At 46.7% G+C, this 27,456-nt stretch overlaps 1 protein-coding gene across 5 annotated transcripts in view; it reads left to right on the top strand.

Annotated features, from left to right (window-relative positions):
- Positions 1 to 27,456, top strand: part of LOC110530908 (otoferlin) — a 152,732-nt gene that overhangs the window by 76,999 nt on the left and 48,277 nt on the right. For all 5 annotated transcript variants that reach the window (XM_036985435.1, XM_036985432.1, XM_036985434.1 and 2 more), the window contains exons 6-8: positions 21,858 to 21,928; positions 22,084 to 22,216; positions 22,399 to 22,453. In XM_036985435.1, coding sequence (XP_036841330.1) covers positions 21,858 to 21,928; positions 22,084 to 22,216; positions 22,399 to 22,453 — 259 coding nt within the window. The remainder of the gene's footprint in view (positions 1 to 21,857; positions 21,929 to 22,083; positions 22,217 to 22,398; positions 22,454 to 27,456) is intronic.

The raw sequence follows: 27,456 nt of genomic DNA, 5'->3' as shown, positions 1-27,456 counted from the left end.
GCAAAAGGTCGCAAAGTTCAAGGGGGCCGAATACTTTCGCAAGGCACTGTATATATATATATATATATGTTCATAGATGACCAGCAGGGTCAAATAATAATAATCACAGAGGTTGTCGAGGGTGCATCAGGTCAGCACCTCAGGAGTTAATGTCAGTTGACTTTTCTTAGCCAATCATTCAGAGTATCTCTACCGTTCCTGCTGTCTCTAGAGAGTTGAAAACAGCAGGTCTGGTGAACAGGTCAGGGTTCCATAGCTGCAGGCAGAACAGTTGAAACAGGAGCAGCATCATGGCCAGTCCTGAGGCAAGGTTATAGGGCTCAGGTCCTCAGAGAGAGAGAGAGAAAGAAAGAAAGAAAGAAAGAAAGAAAGAAAGAAAGAAAGAAAGAAAGAAAGAAAGAAAGAAAGAAAGAAAGAAAGAGAGCGAGGGAGAGAGAGAGAGAGAGAGAGAGAGAGAGAGTTAGAGAGAATTAGAGAGCGCATACTTAAATTCACACAGGCCACCGGATAAGACAGGAGAAATACTCCAGATATAACAGACTGACCTTAGCCCCCGGACACATAAACTACTGCAGCATAAATACTGGAGGCTGAGACAGGAGGGGTCGGGAGACACTGTGGCCCCATCCGACGATACCCCCGGACTGGGCCAAACAGGTAGGATATAACCCCACCCACTTTGCCTAAGCACAGCCCCCACACCACTAGAGGAATATCTTCAGTCACCAACTTACCATCCTGAGACAAGGCCGAGTATTGCCCACAAAGATCTCCGGCAAATCAAATCAAATCAAATCAAATTTTCTTTGTCACATACACATGGTTAGCAGATGTTAATGCGAGTGTAGCGAAATGCTTGTGCTTCTAGTTCCGACAATGCAGTAATAACAAGTAATCTAACTAACAATTCCAAAACTACAGTCTTGTACACAGTGTAAGGGGATAAATAATATGTACATAAGGATATATGAATGAGTGATGGTACAGAGCAGCATAGGCAAGATACAGTAGATGGTATCGAGTACAGTATATACATATGAGATGAGTATGTAAACAAAGTGGCATAGTTAAAGTGGCTAGTGATACATGTATTACATAAGAATACAGTCGATGATATAGAGTACAGTATATACATATATGCATATGAGATGAATAATGTAGGGTAAGTAACATTATATAAGGTAGCATTGTTTAAAGTGGCTAGTGATATATTTACATCATTTCCCATCAATTCCCATTATTAAAGTGGCTGGAGTTGAGTCAGTGTCAGTGTGTTGGCAGCAGCCACTCAATGTTAGTGGTGGCTGTTTAACAGTCTGATGGCCTTGAGATAGAAGCTGTTTTTCAGTCTCTCGGTCCCAGCTTTGATGCACCTGTACTGACCTCGCCTTCTGGATGATAGCGGGGTGAACAGGCAGTGGCTCGGGTGGTTGATGTCCTTGATGATCTTTATGGCCTTCCTGTGACATCGGGTGGTGTAGGTGTCCTGGAGGGCAGGTAGTTTGCCCACGGTGATGCGTTGTGCAGACCTCACTACCCTCTGGAGAGCCTTACGGTTGAGGGCGGAGCAGTTGCCGTACCAGGCGGTGATACAGCCCGACAGGATGCTCTCGATTGTGCATCTGTAGAAGTTTGTGAGTGCTTTTGGTGACAAGCCGAATTTCTTCAGCCTCCTGAGGTTGAAGAGGCGCTGCTGCGCCTTCTTCACAATGCTGTCTGTGTGAGTGGACCAATTCAGTTTGTCTGTGATGTGTATGCCGAGGAACTTAAAACTTGCTACCCTCTCCACTACTGTTCCATCGATGTGGATAGGGGGGTGTTCCCTCTGCTGTTTCCTGATGTTTCCAACCCAAGGGGTGTGCCAAACCGGACAGGAATATCACGTCAGTGACTCAACCTACTCAAGTGACGCACCCCTCCTAGGGACGGCGTGGAAGAGCACCAGTAAGCCAATGACTCAGCCCCTGTAATAGGGTTAGAGTCCAGGCAGAGACAGCAAGGGCGCTTCGTTGCTCCAGTGCCTTTCCGTTCACCTTCACACTCCTGGGCCAGATTACACTCAATCATAGGACCTACTGAAGAGATGAGTCTTCAATAAAGACTTAAAGGTTGAGACCGAGTCTGCGTCCCTAACATGGGTAGGCAGACCATGCCTTAAAAATGTAGCTCTATAGGAGAAAGTGCTATCTCCAGCTGTTTGCTTAGAAATTCTAGGGACAATAAGGAGGCCTGTGTCTTGTGACCGTAGCGTACATGTAGGCCTGTACGGCAGGATCAAATCGGAAAGATAGATAAGAGCAAGCCCATGTAATGCTTTGTAGGTTAGCAGTAAAACCTTGAAATCAGCCCTTGCCTTAATGGGAAGCCAGTGTCGAGAGGCTAGCACTGGAGTAATATGATCAAGTTCAGGCTGAAGTGGCTCAACATTGTGGGGGGTGCTCCGAGTTCCAGTTAACAGCTCCATAATTGAAACGCCATTTGAGAGGATAGCGATGGTTATAGTGGGCCCGCTACCCAAATCCGCCAGAGGGCACCAATACATTCCGATCATCCTAGATTATGCCACTCGCTACCCAGAAGGCATTCCCCTTCGAATGATGTCTTCCAAAATTATAGCCAAGGAATTAGTGCTCCTGTTCACCAGGGTAGGGATTCCAAAAGAGATCCTTACTGACCAGGAGACCCCCTTTATTATTCCGCCTTATGGCAGACCTTTGCAAGTTGTGGCAGGTGAAACAGTTGAGGACATCGGTTTACTATCCTTAGACAGATGGGCTGGTTGAGCGATTCAACCGCACCCTGAAGTCAATGCTCTGGAAGGTAATAGATAAGGATGGGAAAAACTGGGATTTCATGTTGCCGTATCTGATGTTTGCCATTAGAGAGGTTCCCCAAGCCTCGCGGGGGTTTTCACCCTTTGAGCTGGTATATGGGAGGCATACCCAGGGAATCTTAGACATCGCACGGGAAACCTGGGAGCACCAGTTCACGTCTTATACTAGTGTTACAGAGCACATCACAGCCATGCAAGACAGGATAACCACAAGCACAAGAGCACCAGAGCACCAGTGGCACACTTATAAGCAGCAGGCTACCCTGGGGGAAATTCAACCGGGACATAATGTGCTGATCCCCATGGTAGAGTGTAAACTGTTAGCCACATTGAAGGGATCATATCAAGTACTGGAGAAAATAGGAGAGGTTTATTATCGGATCCGACAGCCAAGTCGTCGGTCCCCGGAACAGATATATCACGTAAACCTGTTAAAAGCGTGGCTTGATAGAGAGAAACACTAATTGTCATGTACCCCACACCCACTCAGGCGTGCAGCCGAAGTGCAAGTTTCACCTACACTGTCCCCAGCACAAGTACAGGAAGTAAAGACCTTGATCCAGAAAAACAGAGATGTATTTTCAAGGATACAGGGCGAACTGAGGTGTACGGCTCATGATATTGTTTCCCTACCTGGGAGAAAAGTGAGCATGAGGCCATATCAGGTACTTGAGGCTCGACAAGTACATGTACATTACGACCCTGGACCACACCTGGGGCCTGGGGCGGTCCAGACCGGAGAAACAAACATTCAGGTGACCTGACCTGTTGGAAAGAACACTCTCTGGTGTGATTTTGTGTTGGTCTTTCGCTTAATTTGTTTACAAACTCTCCTAACCTTGAAGAGAATTGTCACAATATGTACATGAAGGCAGTGTAAAGTGATAGATAATTCATAAGAATAAGAGTAAGAATAAAGAATGCAGTAGCTGTGTGTATATAGTGTGTATACACTGCTCAAAAAACATAAAGGGAACACTAAAATAACACCTCCTAGATCTGAATGAATGAAATATTCTTATTAAATACTTTTTTCTTTACATAGTTGAATGTGCTGACAACAAAATCCCTCAAAAATTATCAATTTATCAACCCATGGAGGTCTGGATTTGGAGTCACACTCAACATTAAAGTGGAAAAACACACTACAGCCTGATCCAACTTTGATGTAATGTCCTTAAAAACAAGTCAAAATGAGTCTCAATAGTGTGTGTGGCCTCCACGTGCCTGTATGACCTCCCTACAAAGCCTGGGCATGCTCCTGATGAGGTGGCTGATGGTCTCCTGGGGGATCTCCTCCCAGACCTGGACTAAAGCATCCGCCAACTCCTGGACAGTCTGTGGTGCAACGTGGCATTGGTAGATGGAGAGAGCCATGATGTCCCAGATGTGCTCAATTGGATTCAGGTCTGGGGAACGGACGGGCCAGTCCATAGCATCAATGCCTTCCTCTTGCAGGAACTGCTGACACACTCCAGCCACATGAGGTCTAGCATTGTCTTGCATTAGGAGGAACCCAGGTCCAACCGCACCAGCATATGGTCTCACAAGGGGTCTGAGGATCTCATCTCGGTACCTAATGGCAGTCAGGCTACCTCTGGCGAGCACATGGAGGGCTGTGCGGCCCCCCAAAGAAATGCCAACCCACACCATGACTGACCCACTGCCAAACCGGTCATGCTGGAGGATGTTGCAGGCAGCAGAACGTTCTCCACGGCGTCTCCAGACTGTCACGTCTGTCACATGTGCTCAGTGTGAACCTGCTTTCATCTGTGAAGAGCATAGGGCGCCAGTGGCGAACTTGCCAATCTTGGTGTTCTCTGGCAAATGCCAAACGTCCTGCACGGTGTTGGCTGTAAGCACAACCCCCACCTGTGGACGTCGGGCCCTCATACCACCCTCCTTGAGTCTGTTTCTGACCGTTTGAGCAGACACATGCACATTTGTGGCCTGCTGGAGGTCATTTTGCAGGGCTCTGGCAGTGCTCCTCCTTGCACAAAGGCGGAGGTAGCGGTCCTGCTGCTGGGTTGTTGCCCTCCTACGGCCTCCTCCACGTCTCCTGATGTACTGGCCTGTCTCCTGGTAGCGCCTCCATGCTCTGGACACTACGCTGACAGACACAGCAAACCTTCTTGCCATAGCTCTCATTGATGTACCATCCTGGATGAGCTGCACTACCTGAGCCACTTGTGTGGGTTGTAGACTCCGTCTCATGCTACCACTAGAGTGAAAGCACCGCCAGCATTCAAAAGTGACCAAAACATCAGCCAGGAAGCATAGGAACTGAGAAGTGGTCTGTGGTTCTCACCTGCAGAACCACTCCTTTATTGGGGGTGTCTTGCTAATTGCCTATAATTTCCACCTGTTGTCTATTCCATTTGCACAACAGCATGTGAAATGTATTGTCAATCAGTGTTGCTTCCTTGTGCTGGCACCACACTGCCAAGTCTCTTACTTCCTACTTGTAGGTTGTCTCAACGCCGTTGGTGATAAGGACTACCACCGTCGTGTTGCCAGCAAACTTGATGATGGCGTTGGAGTCGTATGTGGCAATGCAGTCGTGGGTGAACAGGGAGTAGAAGAGTGGACTAAGCGAAACCCGTGTTTAGTGACAGCGTGGCGGAGGTGTTCTTGCCTACCCTCACCACCTGGGCACAGCCCGTCAGGAAGTCCAGGATCCAGTTGCAGAGGGAGTTCTCAGGGTCCCAAGCTTGATGATGAGCTTAGAGGGGAGAATGATGTTGAACGCTGAGCTGTAGTCAATGAACAGCATTCTCATATAGTTATTTCCCCTCTTGCCCAGGTGGGAGAGGGCAGTGTGAAGTGCAATTGAGATTGTGTCATCTGTGGATCTGTTAGGGTAGTATGCTAATTGGAGTGGGTCAAGGTGTCTAGGATGATGGTGTTGATGTGTGTCATGACCATCCTTTCAAAGCACTTCCTAATTACAGATGTGAGTGCTACAGGGCGATAGTCATTTAGGCAGGTTACCTTGAAGTTCTTGGAAACAGGGACAATGGTGGTTAGCTTGAAACATGTTGAAAATATTGGTGAAGACACTTGCAAGCTGGTCTGCGCATGCTCTGCGAACAAGCCCTGGTATTCCGAGTGTTAACCTGTTTAAAATTTTTACTCACATCGGCCATGGAGATCGAGTCACACAGTCACCCGAAACAACAGGCGCCTTCATGCAGAACTGTTTTGTTTTCCTCGACACAAGCATAAAAAGGATTTAGTTCGTTTGGGAGTTCTGCGTCACTGGGCATCTCACAGCTGTGTTTCCCTTTGTAATCCGTTACCGTCTGCAAGCCCTTCCACATCTGACACACGTCGAAGCCGGTGTATTAGGAATCCACCTTCCCCCTATATTTCCTTTGCATGTTTGATATCTTGTTGGAGGTTGTAGTGGACTTTCCTGTATGCATCCTTGTCCGTGTCCAGTTCCTTGTTAGCGGTAGCTCTAGCCTTTAGCCCAGCACAGATATGTCCGTATAGTCACTTTAATGTGGTAAACTCCTCAATGCAATTGGATGAATCCTGGAACATTTCCCAGTCTGTACAAGCAAAACAGTTTTGTAGCCTCACATCTGCTTCATTGTACCACTTCCGTATTGAGTGAGTGACTGGTACTTCCTGTTTGAACTGAGTTTGTAAACAGGAAGCAGGAGGATACAGTAATGGTCTGATTTACCAAAAATAGGGTGAGGGGAGGCCTTGTATGCATTTCTGTGGGTTGAATGAAGGTGGTCTAGAGTTTTAGCGCCCCTAGTGGAGCAGGAGCTGTGTCTTAGAAATGAGGTAGAATCATTTTAAGTCTCCCTGCGCTAAAGTCTCCTCCCACCAGAAACGCTGCCTCTGAGTGTATGGTTTCTTGTTTGTTTAGGGCCCCTGTCATGTACTGTCATGTTGTCTTGTCTCTGTCCTTTCCCTTCACCCTGTCTCCCTCTGCTGGTCGTGTTAGGTTACCTTTTCTCCCCCGCTTTCCCCCAGCTGTCCCTTGTCTCCTCTAACTACCCATTCACCCCGTTCCCCACCTGTTCCCTTTTTTCCCTCTGATTAGGTCCCAATATCTCTCTCTGTTTCTGCTCCTGTCCTTGTCGGATTCTTGTTTGTTTGTGTCATTCATGCCTGAACCAGACTGTCGTCATGTTTGCTGTAACCTTGTCCTGTCCTGTCGGAATCTGCCGGTCCATCTGAGCCTACCTATGTTTGGTAATTAAAGAAGCTCTGTTTAAGTTGATTCGCTTTTGGGTCCTCATTCACGCACCGTAACAGAAGAATCCGACCAAGAATGGACCCAGCGACTTCGGATCCTCTCCACTCAGCCGTCGAGATCCAGGGAGCGATGCTAGGCAGACACAAGCAGGAATTGTCTGCTGCTCGACATGCCGTTGAGACCCTGGCCACCCAAGTCTCCAACCTCACAGAACAGGTTCACCATCTCCGCCTCGATCCACCGGCCACTTCCAGGGCTTTCGAATCTCCGGAGCCCAGAATCAATAACCCGCCGTGTTACTCTGGGGAGCCCACTGAATGCCGCTCGTTCCTCACCCAGTGTGATATTGTGTTTTCTCTCCAGCCCAACACTTACTCCAGGAGCACTGCTCGTGTCGCCTACGTCATATCTCTCCTTATTGGACGGGCTCGTGAGTGGGGCACGGCAATCTGGGAGGCAAGGGCTGAGTGTACTAACCAGTATCAAGACTTTAAGGAGGAGATGATACGGGTTTTTGATCGATCTGTTTTTGGGGAGGAGGCTTCCAGGGCCCTGTCTTCCCTATGTCAAGGCAATCGATCCATAACAGACTACTCTATTGAGTTTCGCACTCTTGCTGTCTCCAGTGGCTGGAACGAGCCGGCCTTGCTCGCTCGTCTTCTGGAGGGTTTCCGCGCAGAGGTAAAGGATGAGATTCTCTCCCGGGAGGTTCCTTCCAGCGTGGATTCCTTGATTGAACTCGCTATTCGCATTGAGCGACGGGTTGATCTTCGTCACCGAGCTCGTGGAAAGGAGCTCGCGCTCTCCGTCGCCTCCCTCTCCGCATCACTACCATCTTCCTCTGCCGGCTCGGGTGCTGAGCCCATGCAGCTGGGAGGTATCCGCATCTCGACTGAGGAGAGGGAACGGAGAATCACCAACCGCCTCTGTCTCTATTGCGGTTCCGCTGGTCATTTTGTCACTTCATGTCCAGTAAAAGGCCAGAGCTCGTCAGTAAGCGGAGGGCTACTGGTGAGCGCTACTACTCCTGTCTCTCCTTCAAGATCCTGCACTACCTTGTCGGTCCATCTACGCTGGACCGGTTCGTCAGCTTCCTGCAGTGCCTTAATAGACTCTGGGGCGGAGGGCTGTTTTATGGACGAGACCTGGGCTCGGGAACATGACATTCCTCTCAGACAGTTAAAGGAGTCCACGGCCTTGTTCGCCCTGGATGGTAGTCCTCTCCCCAGGATTCAGCGTGAGACGCTACCTTTAACCCTCACTGTTTCTGGTAATCATAGTGAAACCATTTCTTTTTTAATTTTTCGTTCACCTTTTACACCTGTTGTTTTGGGCCATCCCTGGCTAGTTTGTCATAATCCTTCCATTAATTGGTCTAGTAATTCTATCCTCTCCTGGAACGTCTCTTGTCATGTGAAATGTTTAATGTCTGCTATCCCTCCTGTTTCCTCTGTCTCTTCTTCACAGGAGGAGCCTGGTGATTTGACAGGGGTGCCGGAGGAATATCACGATCTGCGCACGGTGTTCAGTCGGTCCAGGGCCACCTCTCTTCCTCCACACCGGTCGTATGATTGTAGTATTGATCTCCTTCCGGGAACCACCCCCCCCCGGGGTAGACTATACTCTCTGTCGGCTCCCGAACGTAAGGCTCTCGAAGATTATTTGTCTGTAGCTCTTGACGCCGGTACCATAGTCCCCTCCTCCTCTCCCGCCGGAGCGGGGTTTTTTTTTGTCAAGAAGAAGGACGGGTCTCTGCGCCCCTGCATAGATTATCGAGGGCTGAATGACATAACAGTGAAGAATCGTTATCCGCTTCCTCTTATGTCTTCAGCCTTCGAGATCCTGCAGGGAGCCAGGTTTTTCACTAAGTTGGACCTTCGTAACGCTTACCATCTCGTGCGCATCAGGGAGGGGGACGAGTGGAAGACGGCGTTTAACACTCCGTTAGGGCACTTTGAATACCGGGTTCTTCCTTTCGGCCTCGCTAACGCTCCAGCTGTCTTTCAGGCATTAGTCAATGATGTCCTGAGAGACATGCTGAACATCTTTGTTTTCGTTTACCTTGACGATATCCTGATTTTTTCACCGTCACTCCAGATTCATGTTCAGCACGTTCGACGTGTCCTCCAGCACCTTTTAGAGAATTGTCTTTTTGTGAAGGCTGAGAAGTGCACTTTTCATGCCTCCTCCGTCACATTTCTCGGTTCTGTTATTTCCGCTGAAGGCATTAAGATGGATCCCGCTAAGGTCCAAGCTGTCATTGATTGGCCCGTCCCTAAGTCACGCGTCGAGCTGCAGCGCTTTCTCGGCTTCGCGAACTTCTATCGTCGTTTCATCCGTAATTTCGGTCAGGTGGCAGCTCCTCTCACAGCCCTTACTTCTGTCAAGACGTGCTTTAAGTGGTCCGTTTCCGCCCAGGGAGCTTTTGATCTCCTCAAGAATCGTTTTACATCCGCTCCTATCCTTGTTACACCTGACGTCTCTAGACAGTTCGTTGTCGAGGTTGGCGCGTCAGAGGTGGGAGTGGGAGCCATCCTTTCTCAGCGCTCCCTCTCTGACGACAAGGTCCACCCATGCGCGTATTTTTCTCATCGCCTGTCGCCGTCGGAACGTAACTATGATGTGGGTAACCGCGAACTGCTCGCCATCCGGTTAGCCCTAGGCGAATGGCGACAGTGGTTGGAGGGGGCGACCGTTCCTTTTGTCGTTTGGACTGACCATAGGAACCTTGAGTACATCCGTTCTGCCAAACGACTTAATGCGCGTCAGGCGCGTTGGGCGCTGTTTTTCGCTCGTTTCGAGTTCGTGATTTCTTAGCGTCCGGGCTCTAAGAACACCAAGCCTGATGCTTTGTCTCGTCTCTTCAGTTCTTCAGTAGCCTCCACTGACCCCGAGGGGATTCTCCCTGAGGGGCGTGTTGTCGGGTTGACTGTCTGGGGAATTGAGAGGCAGGTAAAGCAAGCACTCACTCAAACTCCGTCGCCTCGCGCTTGTCCTAGGAACCTTCTTTTCGTTCCCGTTCCTACTCGTCTGGCCGTTCTTCAGTGGGCTCACTCTGCCAAGTTAGCCGGCCACCCTGGCGTTCGGGGTACGCTTGCTTCCATTCGCCAGCGTTTCTGGTGGCCCACCCGGGAGCATGACACGCGTCGTTTCGTGGCTGCTTGTTCGGTCTGCGCGCAGACTAAGTCCGGTAACTCTCCTCCTGCCGGCCGTCTCAGGCCGCTTCCTATTCCCTCTCGACCGTGGTCTCACATCGCCTTAGATTTTGTCACCGGACTGCCTTCGTCAGCGGGGAAGACTGTTATTCTTACGGTTGTCGATAGGTTCTCTAAGGCGGCTCATTTCATTCCCCTTGCTAAGCTTCCTTCTGCTAAAGAGACGGCACAAATCATCATCGAGAATGTTTTCAGAATTCATGGCCTTCCGTCAGACGTCGTTTCGGACAGAGGTCCGCAATTCACGTCTCAATTTTGGAGGGAGTTTTGCCGTTTGATTGGGGCTTCCGTCAGTCTCTCTTCCGGCTTTCACCCCCAGTCTAACGGTCAAGCAGAACGGGCCAATCAGACTATTGGTCGCATCTTACGCAGTCTTTCTTTTCGCAACCCTGCGTCTTGGTCAGAACAGCTCCCCTGGGCAGAATACGCCCACAACTCGCTTCCTTCGTCTGCGACCGGGCTATCTCCTTTTCAGAGTAGCCTCGGGTACCAGCCTCCGTTGTTCTCATCTCAGTTCGCCGAGTCCAGCGTCCCCTCCGCTCAGGCTTTTGTCCAACGTTGCGAGCGCACCTGGAAGAGGGTCAGGTCTGCACTTTGCCGTTATAGGGCGCAGACTGTGAGAGCTGCTAATAAGCGTAGAACTAAGAGCCCTAGATATTGTCGCGGTCAGAGAGTTTGGCTCTCCACTCAGAACCTTCCCCTTAAGACGGCTTCTCGCAAGTTGACCCCGCGGTTCATTGGTCCATTCCGTATCTCTCAGGTCATTAATCCTGTCGCAGTGCGACTTCTTCTTCCGCGATATCTTCGTCGCGTCCACCCGGTCTTCCATGTCTCCTGTGTTAAGCCCGTTCTTCGCGCCCCCGCTCGTCTTCCCCCCCCCCCCATCCTTGTCGAGGGCGCACCTATCTACAGGGTCCGTAAAATCTTGGACATGCGTCCTCGGGGCCGTGGTCATCAGTACCTAGTTGACTGGGAGGGGTACGGTCCTGAGGAGAGGAGTTGGGTTCCCTCTCGGGACGTGCTGGACCGTGCGCTGATTGATGATTTCCTCCGTTGCCGCCAGGTTTCCTCCTCGAGTGCGCCAGGAGGCGCTCGGTGAGTGGGGGGGTACTGTCATGTACTGTCATGTTGTCTTGTCTCTGTCCTTTCGGAATCTGCCGGTCCATCTGAGCCTACCTATGTTTGGTAATTAAAGAAGCTCTGTTTAAGTTGATTCGCTTTTGGGTCCTCATTCACGCACCGTAACAGCCCCATACAGTTCACTGAGTGCAAAAGTGGTGTTGGCTTGTAGGAGGATGTAGACAGCCGTGATAATTACGGATGAGAACTCTCTTGGTAGATAAAAAGGTCTGCAGCTCACCATGACGTATTTTATATCACGTAAGCAGAAGCTTGAGATTTCCTTCACATTGGAAGCAGCGCAACAGTTGATGTTAATGAAGAGGCACACCCCTCCCCCTTTGGATTTGAAACCAGTTCTATGTACATAGATTAAACCAGCCAAGTTTTAGAACATTGCAGCTTTTCAAGTCTCTCTGATAGGAGATCTCAAACACATCTCATTAATCTTATTCTTGAGTGACTGGATATTTGCCAATAAAACAGAGGGGAGTGCTGATTGATTTTCTCTTCTTCTCAGTCTCACCAGGATGCCAGCCCATCTTCCACGTCTACGTCTGCAGCGTTTAGGTAGCCCATAAAACAAAGGAATTATGTCCGGTGTGAACAAGCGAACAGCTGAGTCGGAGTTGAAGTCGGTATTAAAGTCAAAATTAGAAATTTAAAGTCAGGTTAGCAACTGTCAATCTGATGTCCAAAAGTGATTGGTTGGGAAAAGATGCAAAAACTGTACAGATAAACACAAAAAAAGTCACTAAATGTCAAAGTCAGGTTGGAACTCGTAAGATGACGGCCTTCTCTATCGGCGCCATCTTTTGTAATCTTTACCACATTAAATATTTTATGTAGAAGGTCTTTATGGGGCTGTATGAGCTCACAGCAGCACTAACAAATTAGTCTTTAATGTAGAGGGTCTGTATTCATATGAGGTCAGTATGAACTTAGCACTGGTAGAATGTTCTGGGGTCTTTGATTCCTAATTTAGCAATGTGTCTTTTGTTTGAAGCTGTGGCTTGTTTGAAGTACTCAGAGAAGAGCTTCAGTTGTAGACATCAAATGCTGTCGTTGAAGAGGTAACTTTAGATTCATGTTATTGCAGGGCTTGAATACGTGTACATGAAGTGCATTTTCTGTGTCCTGATGCGATAGCAAATATCTCCAACCAACTCTTCCTTGGTGTTTTATCTCCCCGTTTTCCCTCGAGGTCTTCTTCAGTGTGTCTGAGTGCTGTGTTTTTGTGGTGTATTGCCTGTGTGTTATGTGCCACTGTGTTGCCCCCCTATGTTGACAGACTGAGCGTGTTAAGTGACCCTCTCTGACTTCCTGTCTAAAGCCACAGTGTGAGAGGAGATCACCATGATGATGCAAAGAACAGCCTCCTGGGATAAATCCTTATAGCAACACCTGTGCCATGCATAAATCTGACCCCTATTTCATGAATGAGTTGATTTGAGACATGTATAAAGTGTTTTGGTAGTTTTAGTGCATTTTGGATGTGAAATTAACTGCTGTGCCAAGCTGAAAGTTGGTTAGGAGAAGTTTGGAAAAAGTGACCTAAGTATTGAGAAATGGATCCTAGCGATTGTAAAAAACTGTAATAAATATCCCACACACCAGATTCTACTACCTCTCACCGTCGACATTTAGCCCTCAGCATAATCACAATATGATCCTGATTATTGTACATTAAATAGAAAGCACCTTCTGTTGTGACATTGATTTATATGTATGGCCGGTATGGAATTACCTACTGTTTCATTATGGTGAAATGTCATCACACATAATGTCAAATCATAAGTTCACGTTCAAGTTTGACTTGTCACATGCACAAGTACAGTGAAATACTGACTGTGCAAGCCCTACCCAACAGGACAGTATTCAATATCAACTAAAGAAAATACAAATACAAATAAAAAAAACAGGAGAAATAAGAAATAAGAGTAGAAGCTACAGTATACTGTCTAATCACCCTTTTTGGATTATGATACAAGGTTGAGAGATGATATTGTGAAAACGAGTCATCCTAAAGAGTTCAGATATCATTAAGGATGTCTTGAAAATAAATGAGAGCCGCACACTCTAGGAGCTCAGATGCAAAAATGTAATGTCCAACATTTCCAACACACACTCGTTTATATAGTGTCAAAAGACACAAGTGTCTGTAATCATGGCCAAGTGTGGCCTAATATCATTGGTTAATTATCAAATGTTAAAATGGCATACAAAGAACAGCATACAAAAAAAACAAATGGATACCATACGATCATAGATACATTTTAGACTACACAAACTTACAAACAATTCCAATGGCAAAGTCACAATAATCACAAGAATGGCTTCAGATCAAAGTCTACGTTGAGGGAGCAAAGGGTCTTTAAATGAAAGATCCAGGCAGCCTCTCATTAAGGATGTCAACATAGATATTTTATTTTTTGCCAAGGCATGTTACCTAGCTCTAGAGAGGGAGTTGTGTTTGAAACAACAGGCAGAAAGCAGCCTGAAGCGTGATGCAATACCAGACTTAAAAATGCAACAGCACTATTTCGGGCATGAGCAGAATAACATTTTTAAGACAGAGGGGGATTCAGAGAAAGCCGAGTGAAAGTTAGCCACGACTACTATTCAGCCTCTCCCTCCTTCCTCAGTCAACTGCTGTATTTTGCAACCTGATCTCATAGTTTGACTTCAAAATATGCCGTAATTGGATGAACGCCGATTTTTTGACCCATTAATTCCACGTGGTTACAGGGATAAAACAGAAACAACTCAAAGGGTTACGTTTAGGTATTCATTACAAGTGGATAAGGCTATGGTTTGGGGCAGGCTCTGAACCTCGTGAGTTTGAGTCCAGTGCTGTGCCACTGTTTTTTTTGTGAGCACTGAGGAAGGCATATATCGACGTCCTCAGGACCTTTTGTTACATCCGAAGTCAACCGCTTTTTCTTGTGACCAGCCGGATATGTTTACCTCCTCTACACATCTCTCTTCTTCCTTCCTTCCTTTCTCCTTCTGTCATCGCTTGTTCTGCATATCTCTCAATCTTCAACAAGCAGGCACGCACGCATGCACACACAAATGGAAGGCTGTCTTTCTTTCTTTCCTGTTTTCATCCAGTATAGGGTACATAGACTCAAAGGATTGTTCTCTGATGTTAAATATTGATAAAGCCTTTTACACTAATGAAGAAATAAATACCACACCAGCCCAGAATACAGCCTTATTACAAATACACAGAGGAACGAATACCACACCAGCAGCCCAGAATACAAGCTTTTTGCAATTACACAGAGGGAAAAAATCTAAGCAATAGCTAAGAGGCCATATTCAATACCCCTGCAGCCCCTGCAGCCAATGCCTAACCAGACAGAACAGCTAAGCTCTTGAGATATTGACAGTCATATTTCAAAAGGCTACATTTTTATAGAAGTCGGGTGGCAGTGCTTGCGTCATAATTGTCATTGAAATAGAGATTTAGAAAACCATTTCTGTGGATATTAATATTAATAATAGGAGAGAACTTCATGAGAAGGCAGTGGAATGGTAAATATTTTTTTAGACCGGAACAGTCCGCTCTAGAACATTGAACCACCACTCTGGATGTCTGGTTCACCTGATCATTGTCTGACCATCTGATCACGAGACACTCCTGAGAGAACACCGTGTGTGTGTGTGTGTGTGTGTGTGTGTGTGTGTGTGTGTGTGTGTGTGTGTGTGTGTGTGTGTGTGTGTGTGTGTGTGTGTGTGTGTGTGTGTGTGTGTGTGTGTGTGTGTGCGTGCGTGCGTGTGTGTGTGTGCGTGCATGTGTGTGAGAGAGAGACTATTCAGCAGAGCCCCCAGAGCAGAACAGAGCTTTGTGGTGATGCATTATTAATTACCTGCAGCTCAATTCTTTTTTCCTCCTCTTTTATTTATTGATATTCAATTTTGCAAGTTTTTGATTTTATACTGACCATTCTCCTCTCTCTCTTTCTCTCTCCGACCCTCTTTCTTTTTATCTATTTTTCGCTCTCCCCTCCTCTCTCCCCTCCTTTTGGTCAATTGAAAAAAAGGAATCCTTTTGTGTGTGTGTGTGTGTGTGTGTGTGTGTGTGTGTGTGTGTGTGTGTGTGTGTGTGTGTGTGTGTGTGTGTGTGTGTGTGTGTGTGTGTGTGTGTGTGTGTGTGTGTGTGTGTGTGTATGTGTGTGTCTCATGAGCATTACGTCAGGTAGCGTGCTGCCCCTCTTTGTATTTCTGTTGTGGTTGCGTACCATCTCAAATTTCTTCAAATAAGTAACAACTAAAATGTCAAGTCTTTTGGACATCTTTGTTTTGTCGATTTTTGGTCTGGCCCTACCAAATCAGAACCAATCATAGAAAAAAACAAGTTTTCATAAGTTTAGACAGTACAGTAAAGTAGAGAAAATGTAGAGTATAGCTCAGTACAGTACGTCAGGTAGCGTGCTGCCCCTCTTTGTATTTCTGTTGTGGTTGCGTACCATCTCAAATTTCTTCAAATAAGTAAAAACTAAAATGTCAAGTCTTTTGGACATCTTTGTTTTGTCGATTTTTGGTCTGGCCCTACCAAATCAGAACCAATCATAGAAAAAAACAAGTTTTCATAAGTTTAGACAGTACAGTAAAGTAGAGAAAATGTAGAGTATAGCTCAGTACAGTACAATAGAGCACAGTGGGGTAATGAAAAGTAAAGTACATGTCAGTACAGTACACTACAGTACAGTAGAGCACAGTATAATGTACTTTGTACCCTACTGTACTCCACTGAATTAAACTAAACTCTACTGTACATTGCTCTACTATACTGTACTCTGCTGAATTAAACTCTACTGTACTGTACTGTGCTGTGCTGTATTGTGCTGTTCAAGCTTGTGAAACATAGATGCCTTTTCAACATCCGGATATTAAGTATTCTCAACGTCTTTTCAACATCATTTACCTTTCTGTGTACATTGTTACAATGGGAATGGTTGTCAGATTGACAAGCAACCCCAATATCAATGGGACAACTATCCCATGAGTTATGATACACATACAGGAGCACTTTTATTCACTATATACCAATACCGAATACAAAATATTCCTTGTAATTACACCAAATCACTCCATAGATAATATTGATCAGTATTAATCGACATGGTCGGTAGTAGGGGGTTGGTTACATCAAGATTGGTCAGTCATTGATGTTGGTCTGATGAGTTACTCCACAACCTCATTCAAGCAAACAGTTTGTGTGGTTTTGATTGGTTTGATGTGATTTGATTGGTTTGATTTGCAGTGTTTTGATTAAAGATACATTTTACTTGGTTTTTCTTCCATTTCAGTTTAAATGAAAAGGGCAAAAATACTGGGTACTTGGTGACATTGTTCTGATTACATATAGCTTGTAGTATTGCCCATAAAGACTTCATAGTGTGACATTTTTGATTTTAGGGATAACGTGACTTTTGTTCATTGAGTTGGAATTCCATCACACCGAGAGGAAAAACAGTGCAGAAATTGCCCCTTCCAGCAGCATATTTGTTCAAATTTAACCCTTTCTGAAGTTCAGTCAGTTTTTAATTTCCATTTAGCATCTCTCTGCTCTGCCTACTCACTGACCTTTCATACATACTCAAACAGCCCCGTCTCTACTCTCTTTATTAAACTAGAGTCGCTGATTAAACAACAGCAAAAAGCCGAAGCCTCTCAATCAGTTCTCTTCTCTTTCTCTCGCTCAGACACTGCTTCTCTCAAAAGATAGTGATGTTTGTTAACTCTTTTTTTTGTCCCGATCTGCATTCACTCTGTGCTTGGCACAGTAAAGGAAAAGAGAAGACTGGAAAAGGCAGAAAAGAGAAGTAGGTATCGGCTCTGTGTTTCTTTTATAATGTTGGTGACTTTATTAGTGTGTCTCTTTGTTATAGAGGTGTTGAAATGTATGAAGCCCATTTGTCTGTGGGTTTTCATCCCTGGTGACAGCTCACTCTGTGGTTGAGCTTGTCTGCTCCAGTTCCATCTCCTCCATTTTGTTCCTGCTGACTGTAATAAGACGCTGTGATCCTCTATAGTTCTCTGACTGACAGACGCCAAACTTTCCTCTATAATCCCCCCAGTTCATTCAACAGTAGCGTTCTGCTCTGGCAGAGTGAGAGGCCAAATACTTCTACAACCACCACAGTGAGTGTGAGTGAGTGTGTGTGTGAGTGTGTGTGTGTGTGTGTGTGTGTGTGTGTGTGTGTGTGTGTGTGTGTGTGTGTGTGTGTGTGTGTGTGTGTGTGTGTGTGTGTGTGTGTGCGTGTGTGCGTGTGTGCGTGTGTGCGTGTGTACGTGCGTGCGTGCGTTAGAGGTTGGAAACAATTATTTTCCAATTGTTTCGTTCTGAAGAGAACCATTGTTTTTTTGGAGGAGGCTTGACTTGAAACGCTGGCCATCTTTTTATGACATGCATTATTTCAATTAGGCCCACAGAATTATACCTACGGAGGAGCGGCTTCTATGAAGGAACTTTGAATGTCTTTGAACTTCTGAGAGTTGGCTTAACATTGGACCATGCTAACAAGCTGGTGTGTGCGGAGTGGCACTAGAATTGAAATAAAAACACATCTTACCTTTGTGAAACATGATAACTATAGCATCCTTAACTAGCATTGAAAAAGTTAATCCGTTCTTCTCTAGTTAAAATGTTTTTAAAAATCTCTCCCTAAATTCTTAATCACACTTGTAACGTCAGTAGGCTACAGTAGCTTATGTTTTGGGAGGGGTAGGTAGCCTGCACACACTGGAAAAGATTTTCAGCTGGCAGGCAGACACTGGAAGCAGTTGCTGAGTGAAAGAGTGAGGGCTTTGAATAGGCACTTTGTTGCATTTTTTGTGGGACTGGGAAAAAATGCTCGTAACAATAAATAACGTTATTAACCGGTCTCCATGCTTTTAAAATAACGATTCTGTTCCGGAACTGTATAGATCACTTTTGTTCCTGGTTCTGATTCTGTTTCTAAAAATGTTTTGTACTTTTCCCGTTTTCAGTTCTGTTCGCTGAACTGGTTCTAAACCCTGGTGTGTGCTTGCATGCCTGTGTGTGTCTTCGTTTCAGAGTGTACTGTATATGTGCTCCAATGGATCCCTTGCCATGCTTGTCTACACTCATATTATTTGGTCGTCAGTGCACCCCCTCCCTCTTCCCCAACACCACAGCAGCTTGTGCACTGCTGTATATTCGCCTTAGATTCATACTCTCACCTGCCTCTCCCTCCTCTGCCTCCCTGCATGCACACCTGTATTCCTCTTTACCTACCTACTTGGATTCTAGTGCACCTGTGAGCTAGGCTCCTGTTTAACGAAGGAACTCCAAACATGGAATAGAGTGAATGAGGGACAGTTGAATCTTATTTTGTTGAGAGACAGAGAGGTAGCTAGTGTTGTCATCCTGAGCTGGGTTTGGACCCTTGGTATTTTTCATATGGTATGTATGAACCACTTGCTTTTGCTTGTTGATTAGTATGATCTGCATAGCCCTTTCCTCTAGCCAAGGACCAAATGCGCCCTTTGTAGCCTAATGGGTGGAATGTTATTAATATTTTTCATAATTTCGTAATTAATAAATATGTATATTAACGACAAAAGTGTTTCTATGTCAAACAGTTTTGTTATATTTAAGTCTTCTGTGATGTATATAAAGTGTAATATTAGGATGCACACTCTAAATTGAATAGATTTCAATGCTATGTCTGACATGCAACAAGCGTCTTCTTTTTTAAGCCCATAACCATATGTGTGAGGTGTATAGATTTGTTTAAGACTACCAAGAATCACTCTGTGTGAGCCTGATTTAGCCCAATGCAGTAAAAGTTTAAATGTTTGTTAATCTGACTGAGGCTGTACAGATGTAGGATCGTATTTTGATCACTCTGATGTTGCTGAGAATGTTCCTGCACGGCAGGAAATGCAAACTTGTCGTATATTCAAGGTTTACAACACAGGCTTTCTAAAGTTTGTAATTTCCACTTTAAAATGTGAGACTTGATTTTCCCAAACATCAAAATGTATCTACCTCTACAAAAATGGTCCATTAATTATAATCCATATAATAATTCACGTTTTCTTTTGCTGCAGGATTATTTTTCTTCTGTAGCAAGCTCAAATTAAGATCCTACATCTGTATTTAACACCCGGTGGTTGCACTCTAGCGTTGTTTTGAGATGTTATTGATTTTGTGGAACAGTTTTACAAATGTTACATTCTAAAGTCCATTGCATTGTGATTATGTCAATAATAATAGTATGGTAGCTAGGTAAACCAGCCTTGAGTGAACAATTGTTTTTGTAGTCTTACTGTATATTGCTTCTTTCTAAAGGATTTTCCCTTTCCAATTCATCCTCCCAAACCTGTCATGTTGAATATGCTATATTTTCTTGAAAGAACACGATCTTATCTCTTTCCTTTTATGGTTCTTATCGAAAGAGGGTTTGATAGATATCAGTGAATTAATGAAAGGAAGATGGAAATCAGAAATTGAACTGGAAATTGAAATTGAACTGATCAACTACACTTTAGAATGCTTGAGAAGACAAACAGAAAACCTCCCTTTCATCTTCTATCTGACATGTATCTATATCTGCAGCTAATTGGATGGTCACGCTCATAGTTGTTCATTATTAAGGCCCCTCATTTGTCGGTCCAGGCCTTTGTTATGGTGGTGATATGTGATCCTCTGTAATAACTGTGTGTCGTTATTGGACACCGCTGAGTTCTATAGTGATGGGGGTCAGGGGGTGAAGAGACTGTCTTGTCCATGTCATGTTCATCTCTGCTAAATGTTTCTCTCCTGATGGTGCAATGAGTTAAGTTGGTTTAGGGCAGGGTAGGCAACCCTCATCCTGGAGTGCCACAAGCACTTCATGTTTTTGATAGATCTGTCCTGGAAGAGCAGGTACACTATATATACAAAAGTATGTGGGCATCTCTTCAAATTTGTGGATTCGGCTATTTCAGCCACACCCATTGCTGGCCGGTGTATAAAATCGAGCACACAGCCATCGCCTTACTAAGGAGCTCAGTGACTTTCAACGTGGAACCGTCATAGGATGCCACCTTTCCAACAAGTCAGTTCATCACATTTCTGCCCTGCTAAAGCTGCACCGGTCAACTGTAAGTGCTATTGTGAAGTGGAAACGACTAGGAGTAACAACGGCACAGCCGCGAAGTGGTAGGCCACACATGCTCACAGAATGTGGCCGCCAAGTGCTGAAGCATGTGACGCGTAAAAATCGTCCTCGGTTGCAAAACTCACTACCGAGTTCCAAACTGCCTCTGGAAGCAACGTCACCACAAGTAATGTTCATCGGGAGCTTCATGAAATGGGTTCCCATGGCCGAGCAGCCGCACACAAGCCTAAGATCACCATCCGTAATGCCAAGCGTCGGCTGGAGTGGTGTAAAGCTCACTGCCATTGGACTCTTGAGCAGTGGAAACGCGTTCTCACACACGTCCAACGGACAAATCTGGTTTGATGGATGCCAGAAGAACACTACCTGCCCCAATGCATAGTGCCAACTGTAAAGTTTGATGGAGGATGAATAATGGTCTGGGGCTGTTTTTCATGGTTTATGCTAGGCCCCTTAGTTCCAGTGAAGGGAGATCTTAACGCTAAAGCATACAATAACATTCTAGACGATTCTGTGCTTCCAATTTTGTGGCAACAGTTTGGGGAAGGCCCTTTTCTGTTTCAACATGACAATACCCCGTGCGCAAAGCGAGGCCCATACAGAAATGGTTTGTTGAGATCGGTGTGGAAGAACTTGACTGACCTGCACAGAGCCCTGACCTCAGCCCCAATCAAACACCTTTGGGATGAATTGGAACGCCGACTGCGTGATAGGCCTAATCGCCCAACATCAGTGCCCAACCTCACTAATGCTCTTGTTGTGGCTTAATGGAAGCAAGTCACTGCAGCAATGTTTCAACATCTAGTGGAAAGCCTACTCAGAAGAGTGGAGGCCGTTATTGCAGGAAGGGGGGGACCAACTCCATATTAATGCCCATGACTTTGTAATGAGATGTTCGATGAGCAAGTGTCCACATACATTTTGGTCATGTAGTGTATGTTGAATTTAGGCAATCACTGAACTGATCAATTAGCTTAGTTGGTCTAGTGTGGTGCCTCGTTGGAACAAAATCCTGCATTAACTGTGGCACCCCAGTAACAGGGTTGCCCACCCCTGGTGTATGTTTTAGTTTTTCCTAATGTACTGCTGAAGCACTCATACATTTCTTGTTCAATGAGGTCCTCCTCAGATAAATATAAAGGTCCCTACATGAGAGTTTAACAAAGTCCTCTGAATGTCACAATAATGAGAATAGTTCATGAATTTGGGGAGCTTGACTTTGTCATTATCCCCAAAGAGGTAGGTCTTCCAAAATATTTGACCTGATTTCACTGTGTAAGTGTTCAGTAGTTCATTTGTTTATTTTACTTCCTCCTCTTCTCTTCCTCCCTCAGAGCGGGGAAGGGGGTATTCTCAGCCATGAAGCTCGGCAAGACCAAGAGCTCCAAGGATGACCACAAGAAAGGTAGGCTTTTACTAATCAGCTGCCCATCGAGACTTTGATAAATTGAATCAGGTGTGTTAGAGCAGAGATAGAGAGAGAGACCTGTAGCTCTCCAGGAAGAGGGTTGGCCTCCCCTGGCATATAGTAACATAGGTTATTGTGATGGCGCCCCCAAGATGAGCCAGCCATCTTGGACATGGAGGATCTGAACAGGAAGGCCATGCGTCTGGGAGGGGTGGGGGGTCTGGACCCAGACTGCATCTCCCTGGCCTCCGTCACTGCCGTCACCACCAATGTCTCCAACAAGAGGTCTGTGTACTTATTTATGTACTTACTTATTGTACATATGTTACTGCGACGATCCATTGACCCTTTATAACACTCTTATTCATGTTTATAACCCATACTGCAGTACTAGTTGAGTAAATTAGCAAACTGCAGGCTACACTTCATTAGGAAAAGCTCTGATTTGTGTGCCTTGACTCTCTCAGATCAAAGCCTGATATCAAGATGGAGCCTAGTTCTGGGAGGCCTGTGGATTACCAGGTGAGATGAGGGAAAGAATCCACCCCAATCCCCGCCTCCCCCCCCAAAAAATATTTTAAAAACAAAAACATGTTTTATTGTCACATACACCAAATAGGTGCAGTGAAATGTGTTGTTTTACAGGGTTAGCCATGTTAGTACGGCACCTCTCGAGCAAATTAAGTGCCTTGCTCAAGGGCACATTGACAGATTTTTCATCTCACGTATTTGATCCAGCGACCTTTCTGTTACTGGCCCAACACTCTAACCGCTAGGCTACTTGCCACTCTAAACATATTTTGTTTTGCAGGTTCAGCCATAGTAATAGGCGCACCCAAAAAAAACATTTTTAAACTGTTAAGTTCCAAAATTAGGACATTTATTTAAATCATGGTATGTTCTAATTCATTTCTAGGCAATAACAAACATATTGTTAAATTAACATGGTACAATGTCATTGTTTGTACAGGTGGCTGTCCCAAACCTGACTCCTAAACGTGATGTTTGAAAATAAAGCAATTCATGATTATTTTTTACCTAACACTATTATTTCAATATAACACCCTTCTTTGTCTACACCCATTCAGCATTGTTTACACCCTCTTAAGCCTTAGCCCCACCCATCTCTTTAAGGGTTGGTCCGTGCGTTCTGTACGAACTTGCCAGCTACTTCCAGAAGATCTAAGAGAGAGAGAGAGAGAGAGAGAGAGAGTGTCATGTTGTGTCTTGTCTCTGTCCTTTCCCTTCACCCTGTCTCCCTCTGCTGGTCGTTGTTAGGTTACCTTTTCTCCCCCGCTTTCTCCCAGCTGTTCCTTGTCTCCTCTAACTACCCATTCACCCCGTTTCCCACCTGTTCCCTTTTTCCCTCTGATTAGGTCCCTATATCTCTCTCTGTTTCTGTTCCTGTCCTTGTCGGATTCTTGTTTGTGTTTCATGCCTGAGCCAGACTATCGTCATGTTTGCTGTAACCTTGTCCTGTCCTGTCGGAATCTGCCGGTCTATCTGAGCCTACCTATGTTTGGTTATTAAAGAAGCTCTGTTTAAGTTAGTTCGCTTTTGGGTCCTCATTCACTCACCATAACAGAAGAATCCGACCAAGAATGGACCCAGCGACTTCGGATCCTCTCCACTCAGCCGTCGGGATCCAGGGAGCGATGCTAGGCAGACACGAGCAGGAAGTGTCTGCTGCTCGACATGCCGTTGAGACCCTGGCCACCCAAGTCTCCAACCTCACAGAACAGGTTCACCATCTCCGCCTCGATCCACCGGCCACTTCCAGGGCTTTCGAATCTCCGGAGCCCAGAATCAATAACCCGCCGTGTTACTCTGGGGAGCCCACTGAATGCCGCTCGTTCCTCACCCAGTGTGATATTGTGTTTTCTCTCCAGCCCAACACTTACTCCAGGAGCACTGCTCGTGTCGCCTACGTCATATCTCTCCTTATTGGACGGGCTCGTGAGTGGGGCACGGCAATCTGGGAGGCAAGGGCTGAGTGTACTAACCAGTATCAGGACTTTAAGGAGGAGATGATACGGGTTTTTGATCGATCTGTTTTTGGGGAGGAGGCTTCCAGGGCCCTGTCTTCCCTATGTCAAGGCAATCGATCCATAACAGACTACTCTATTGAGTTTCGCACTCTTGCTGTCTCCAGTGGCTGGAACGAGCCGGCCTTGCTCGCTCGTCTTCTGGAGGGTCTCCGCGCAGAGGTAAAGGATGAGATTCTCTCCCGGGAGGTTCCTTCCAGCGTGGATTCCTTGATTGAACTCGCTATTCGCATTGAGCGACGGGTTGATCTTCGTCACCGAGCTCGTGGAAAGGAGCTCGCGCTCTCCGTCGCCCCCCTCTCCGCATCACTACCATCTTCCTCTGCCGGCTCGGGTGCTGAGCCCATGCAGCTGGGAGGTATCCGCATCTCGACTAAGGAGAGGGAACGGAGAATCACCAACCGCCTCTGTCTCTATTGCGGTTCCGCTGGTCATTTTGTCACTTCATGTCCAGTAAAAGGCCAGAGCTCGTCAGTAAGCGGAGGGCTACTGGTGAGCGCTACTACTCCTGTCTCTCCTTCAAGATCCTGCACTACCTTGTCGGTCCATCTACGCTGGACCGGTTCGTCAGCTTCCTGCAGTGCCTTAATAGACTCTGGGGCGGAGGGCTGTTTTATGGACGAGACCTGGGCTCGGGAACATGACATTCCTCTCAGACAGTTAAAGGAGCCCACGGCCTTGTTCGCCCTGGATGGTAGTCCTCTCCCCAGGATTCAGCGTGAGACGCTACCTTTAACCCTCACTGTTTCTGGTAATCATAGTGAAACCATTTCTTTTTTAATTTTTCGTTCACCTTTTACACCTGTTGTTTTGGGCCATCCCTGGCTAGTTTGTCATAATCCTTCCATTAATTGGTCTAGTAATTCTATCCTCTCCTGGAACGTCTCTTGTCATGTGAAATGTTTAATGTCTGCTATCCCTCCTGTTTCCTCTGTCTCTTCTTCACAGGAGGAGCCTGGTGATTTGACAGGGGTGCCGGAGGAATATCACGATCTGCGCACGGTGTTCAGTCGGTCCAGGGCCACCTCTCTTCCTCCACACCGGTCGTATGATTGTAGTATTGATCTCCTTCCGGGAACCACCCCCCCCCGGGGTAGACTATACTCTCTGTCGGCTCCCGAACGTAAGGCTCTCGAAGATTATTTGTCTGTAGCTCTTGACGCCGGTACCATAGTCCCCTCCTCCTCTCCCGCCGGAGCAGGGTTTTTTTTTGTCAAGAAGAAGGACGGGTCTCTGCGCCCCTGCATAGATTATCGAGGGCTGAATGACATAACAGTGAAGAATCGTTATCCGCTTCCTCTTATGTCTTCAGCCTTCGAGATCCTGCAGGGAGCCAGGTTTTTCACTAAGTTGGACCTTCGTAACGCTTACCATCTCGTGCGCATCAGGGAGGGGGACGAGTGGAAGACGGCGTTTAACACTCCGTTAGGGCACTTTGAATACCGGGTTCTTCCTTTCGGCCTCGCTAACGCTCCAGCTGTCTTTCAGGCATTAGTCAATGATGTCCTGAGAGACATGCTGAACATCTTTGTTTTCGTCTACCTTGACGATATCCTGATTTTTTCACCGTCACTCCAGATTCATGTTCAGCACGTTCAACGTGTCCTCCAGCGCCTTTTAGAGAATTGTCTTTTTGTGAAGGCTGAGAAGTGCACTTTTCATGCCTCCTCCGTCACATTTCTCGGTTCTGTTATTTCCGCTGAAGGCATTAAGATGGATCCCGCTAAGGTCCAAGCTGTCATTGATTGGCCCGCCCCTAAGTCACGCGTCGAGCTGCAGCGCTTTCTCGGCTTCGCGAACTTCTATCGTCGTTTCATCCGTAATTTCGGTCAGGTGGCAGCTCCTCTCACAGCCCTTACTTCTGTCAAGACGTGCTTTAAGTGGTCCGTTTCCGCCCAGGGAGCTTTTGATCTCCTCAAGAATCGTTTTACATCCGCTCCTATCCTTGTTACACCTGACGTCTCTAGACAGTTCGTTGTCGAGGTTGACGCGTCAGAGGTGGGCGTGGGAGCCATTCTTTCTCAGCGCTCCCTCTCTGACGACAAGGTCCACCCATGCGCGTATTTTTCTCATCGCCTGTCGCCGTCGGAACGTAACTATGATGTGGGTAACCGCGAACTGCTCGCCATCCGGTTAGCCCTAGGCGAATGGCGACAGTGGTTGGAGGGGGCGACCGTTCCTTTTGTCGTTTGGACTGACCATAGGAACCTTGAGTACATCCGTTCTGCCAAACGACTTAATGCGCGTCAGGCGCGTTGGGCGCTGTTTTTCGCTCGTTTCGAGTTCGTGATTTCTTATCGTCCGGGCTCTAAGAACACCAAGCCTGATGCTTTGTCTCGTCTCTTCAGTTCTTCAGTAGCCTCCACTGACCCCGAGGGGATTCTCCCTGAGGGGCGTGTTGTCGGGTTGACTGTCTGGGGAATTGAGAGGCAGGTAAAACAAGCGCTCACTCACACTCCGTCGCCGCGCGCTTGTCCTAGGAACCTTCTTTTCGTTCCCGTTCCTACTCGTCTGGCCGTTCTTCAGTGGGCTCACTCTGCCAAGTTAGCCGGCCACCCTGGCGTTCGGGGTACGCTTGCTTCCATTCGCCAGCGTTTTTGGTGGCCCACCCGGGAGCATGACACGCGTCGTTTCGTGGCTGCTTGTTCGGTCTGCGCGCAGACTAAGTCCGGTAACTCTCCTCCTGCCGGCCGTCTCAGGCCGCTTCCTATTCCCTCTCGACCGTGGTCTCACATCGCCTTAGATTTTGTCACCGGACTGCCTTCGTCAGCGGGGAAGACTGTTATTCTTACGGTTGTCGATAGGTTCTCTAAGGCGGCTCATTTCATTCGCCTTGCTAAGCTTCCTTCTGCTAAAGAGACGGCACAAATCATCATCGAGAATGTTTTCAGAATTCATGGCCTTCCGTCAGACGTCGTTTCGGACAGAGGTCCGCAATTCACGTCTCAATTTTGGAGGGAGTTTTGCCGTTTGATTGGGGCTTCCGTCAGTCTCTCTTCCGGCTTTCACCCCCAGTCTAACGGTCAAGCAGAACGGGCCAATCAGACTATTGGTCGCATCTTACGCAGTCTTTCTTTTCGCAACCCTGCGTCTTGGTCAGAACAGCTCCCCTGGGCAGAATACGCCCACAACTCGCTTCCTTCGTCTGCGACCGGGCTATCTCCTTTTCAGAGTAGCCTCGGGTACCAGCCTCCGCTGTTCTCATCTCAGTTCGCCGAGTCCAGCGTCCCCTCCGCTCAGGCTTTTGTCCAACGTTGCGAGCGCACCTGGAAGAGGGTCAGGTCTGCACTTTGCCGTTATAGGGCGCAGACTGTGAGGGCTGCTAATAAGCGTAGAACTAAGAGTCCTAGATATTGTCGCGGTCAGAGAGTTTGGCTCTCCACTCAGAACCTTCCCCTTAAGACGGCTTCTCGCAAGTTGACCCCGCGGTTCATTGGTCCGTTCCGTATTTCTCGGGTCATTAATCCTGTCGCAGTTCGA

The sequence above is a fragment of the Oncorhynchus mykiss genome, chromosome 8 (genome assembly GCF_013265735.2).
Source record: "Oncorhynchus mykiss isolate Arlee chromosome 8, USDA_OmykA_1.1, whole genome shotgun sequence".
NCBI lineage: Eukaryota > Metazoa > Chordata > Actinopteri > Salmoniformes > Salmonidae > Oncorhynchus > Oncorhynchus mykiss.
This window is presented reverse-complemented; position numbering and strand designations above follow the sequence as displayed.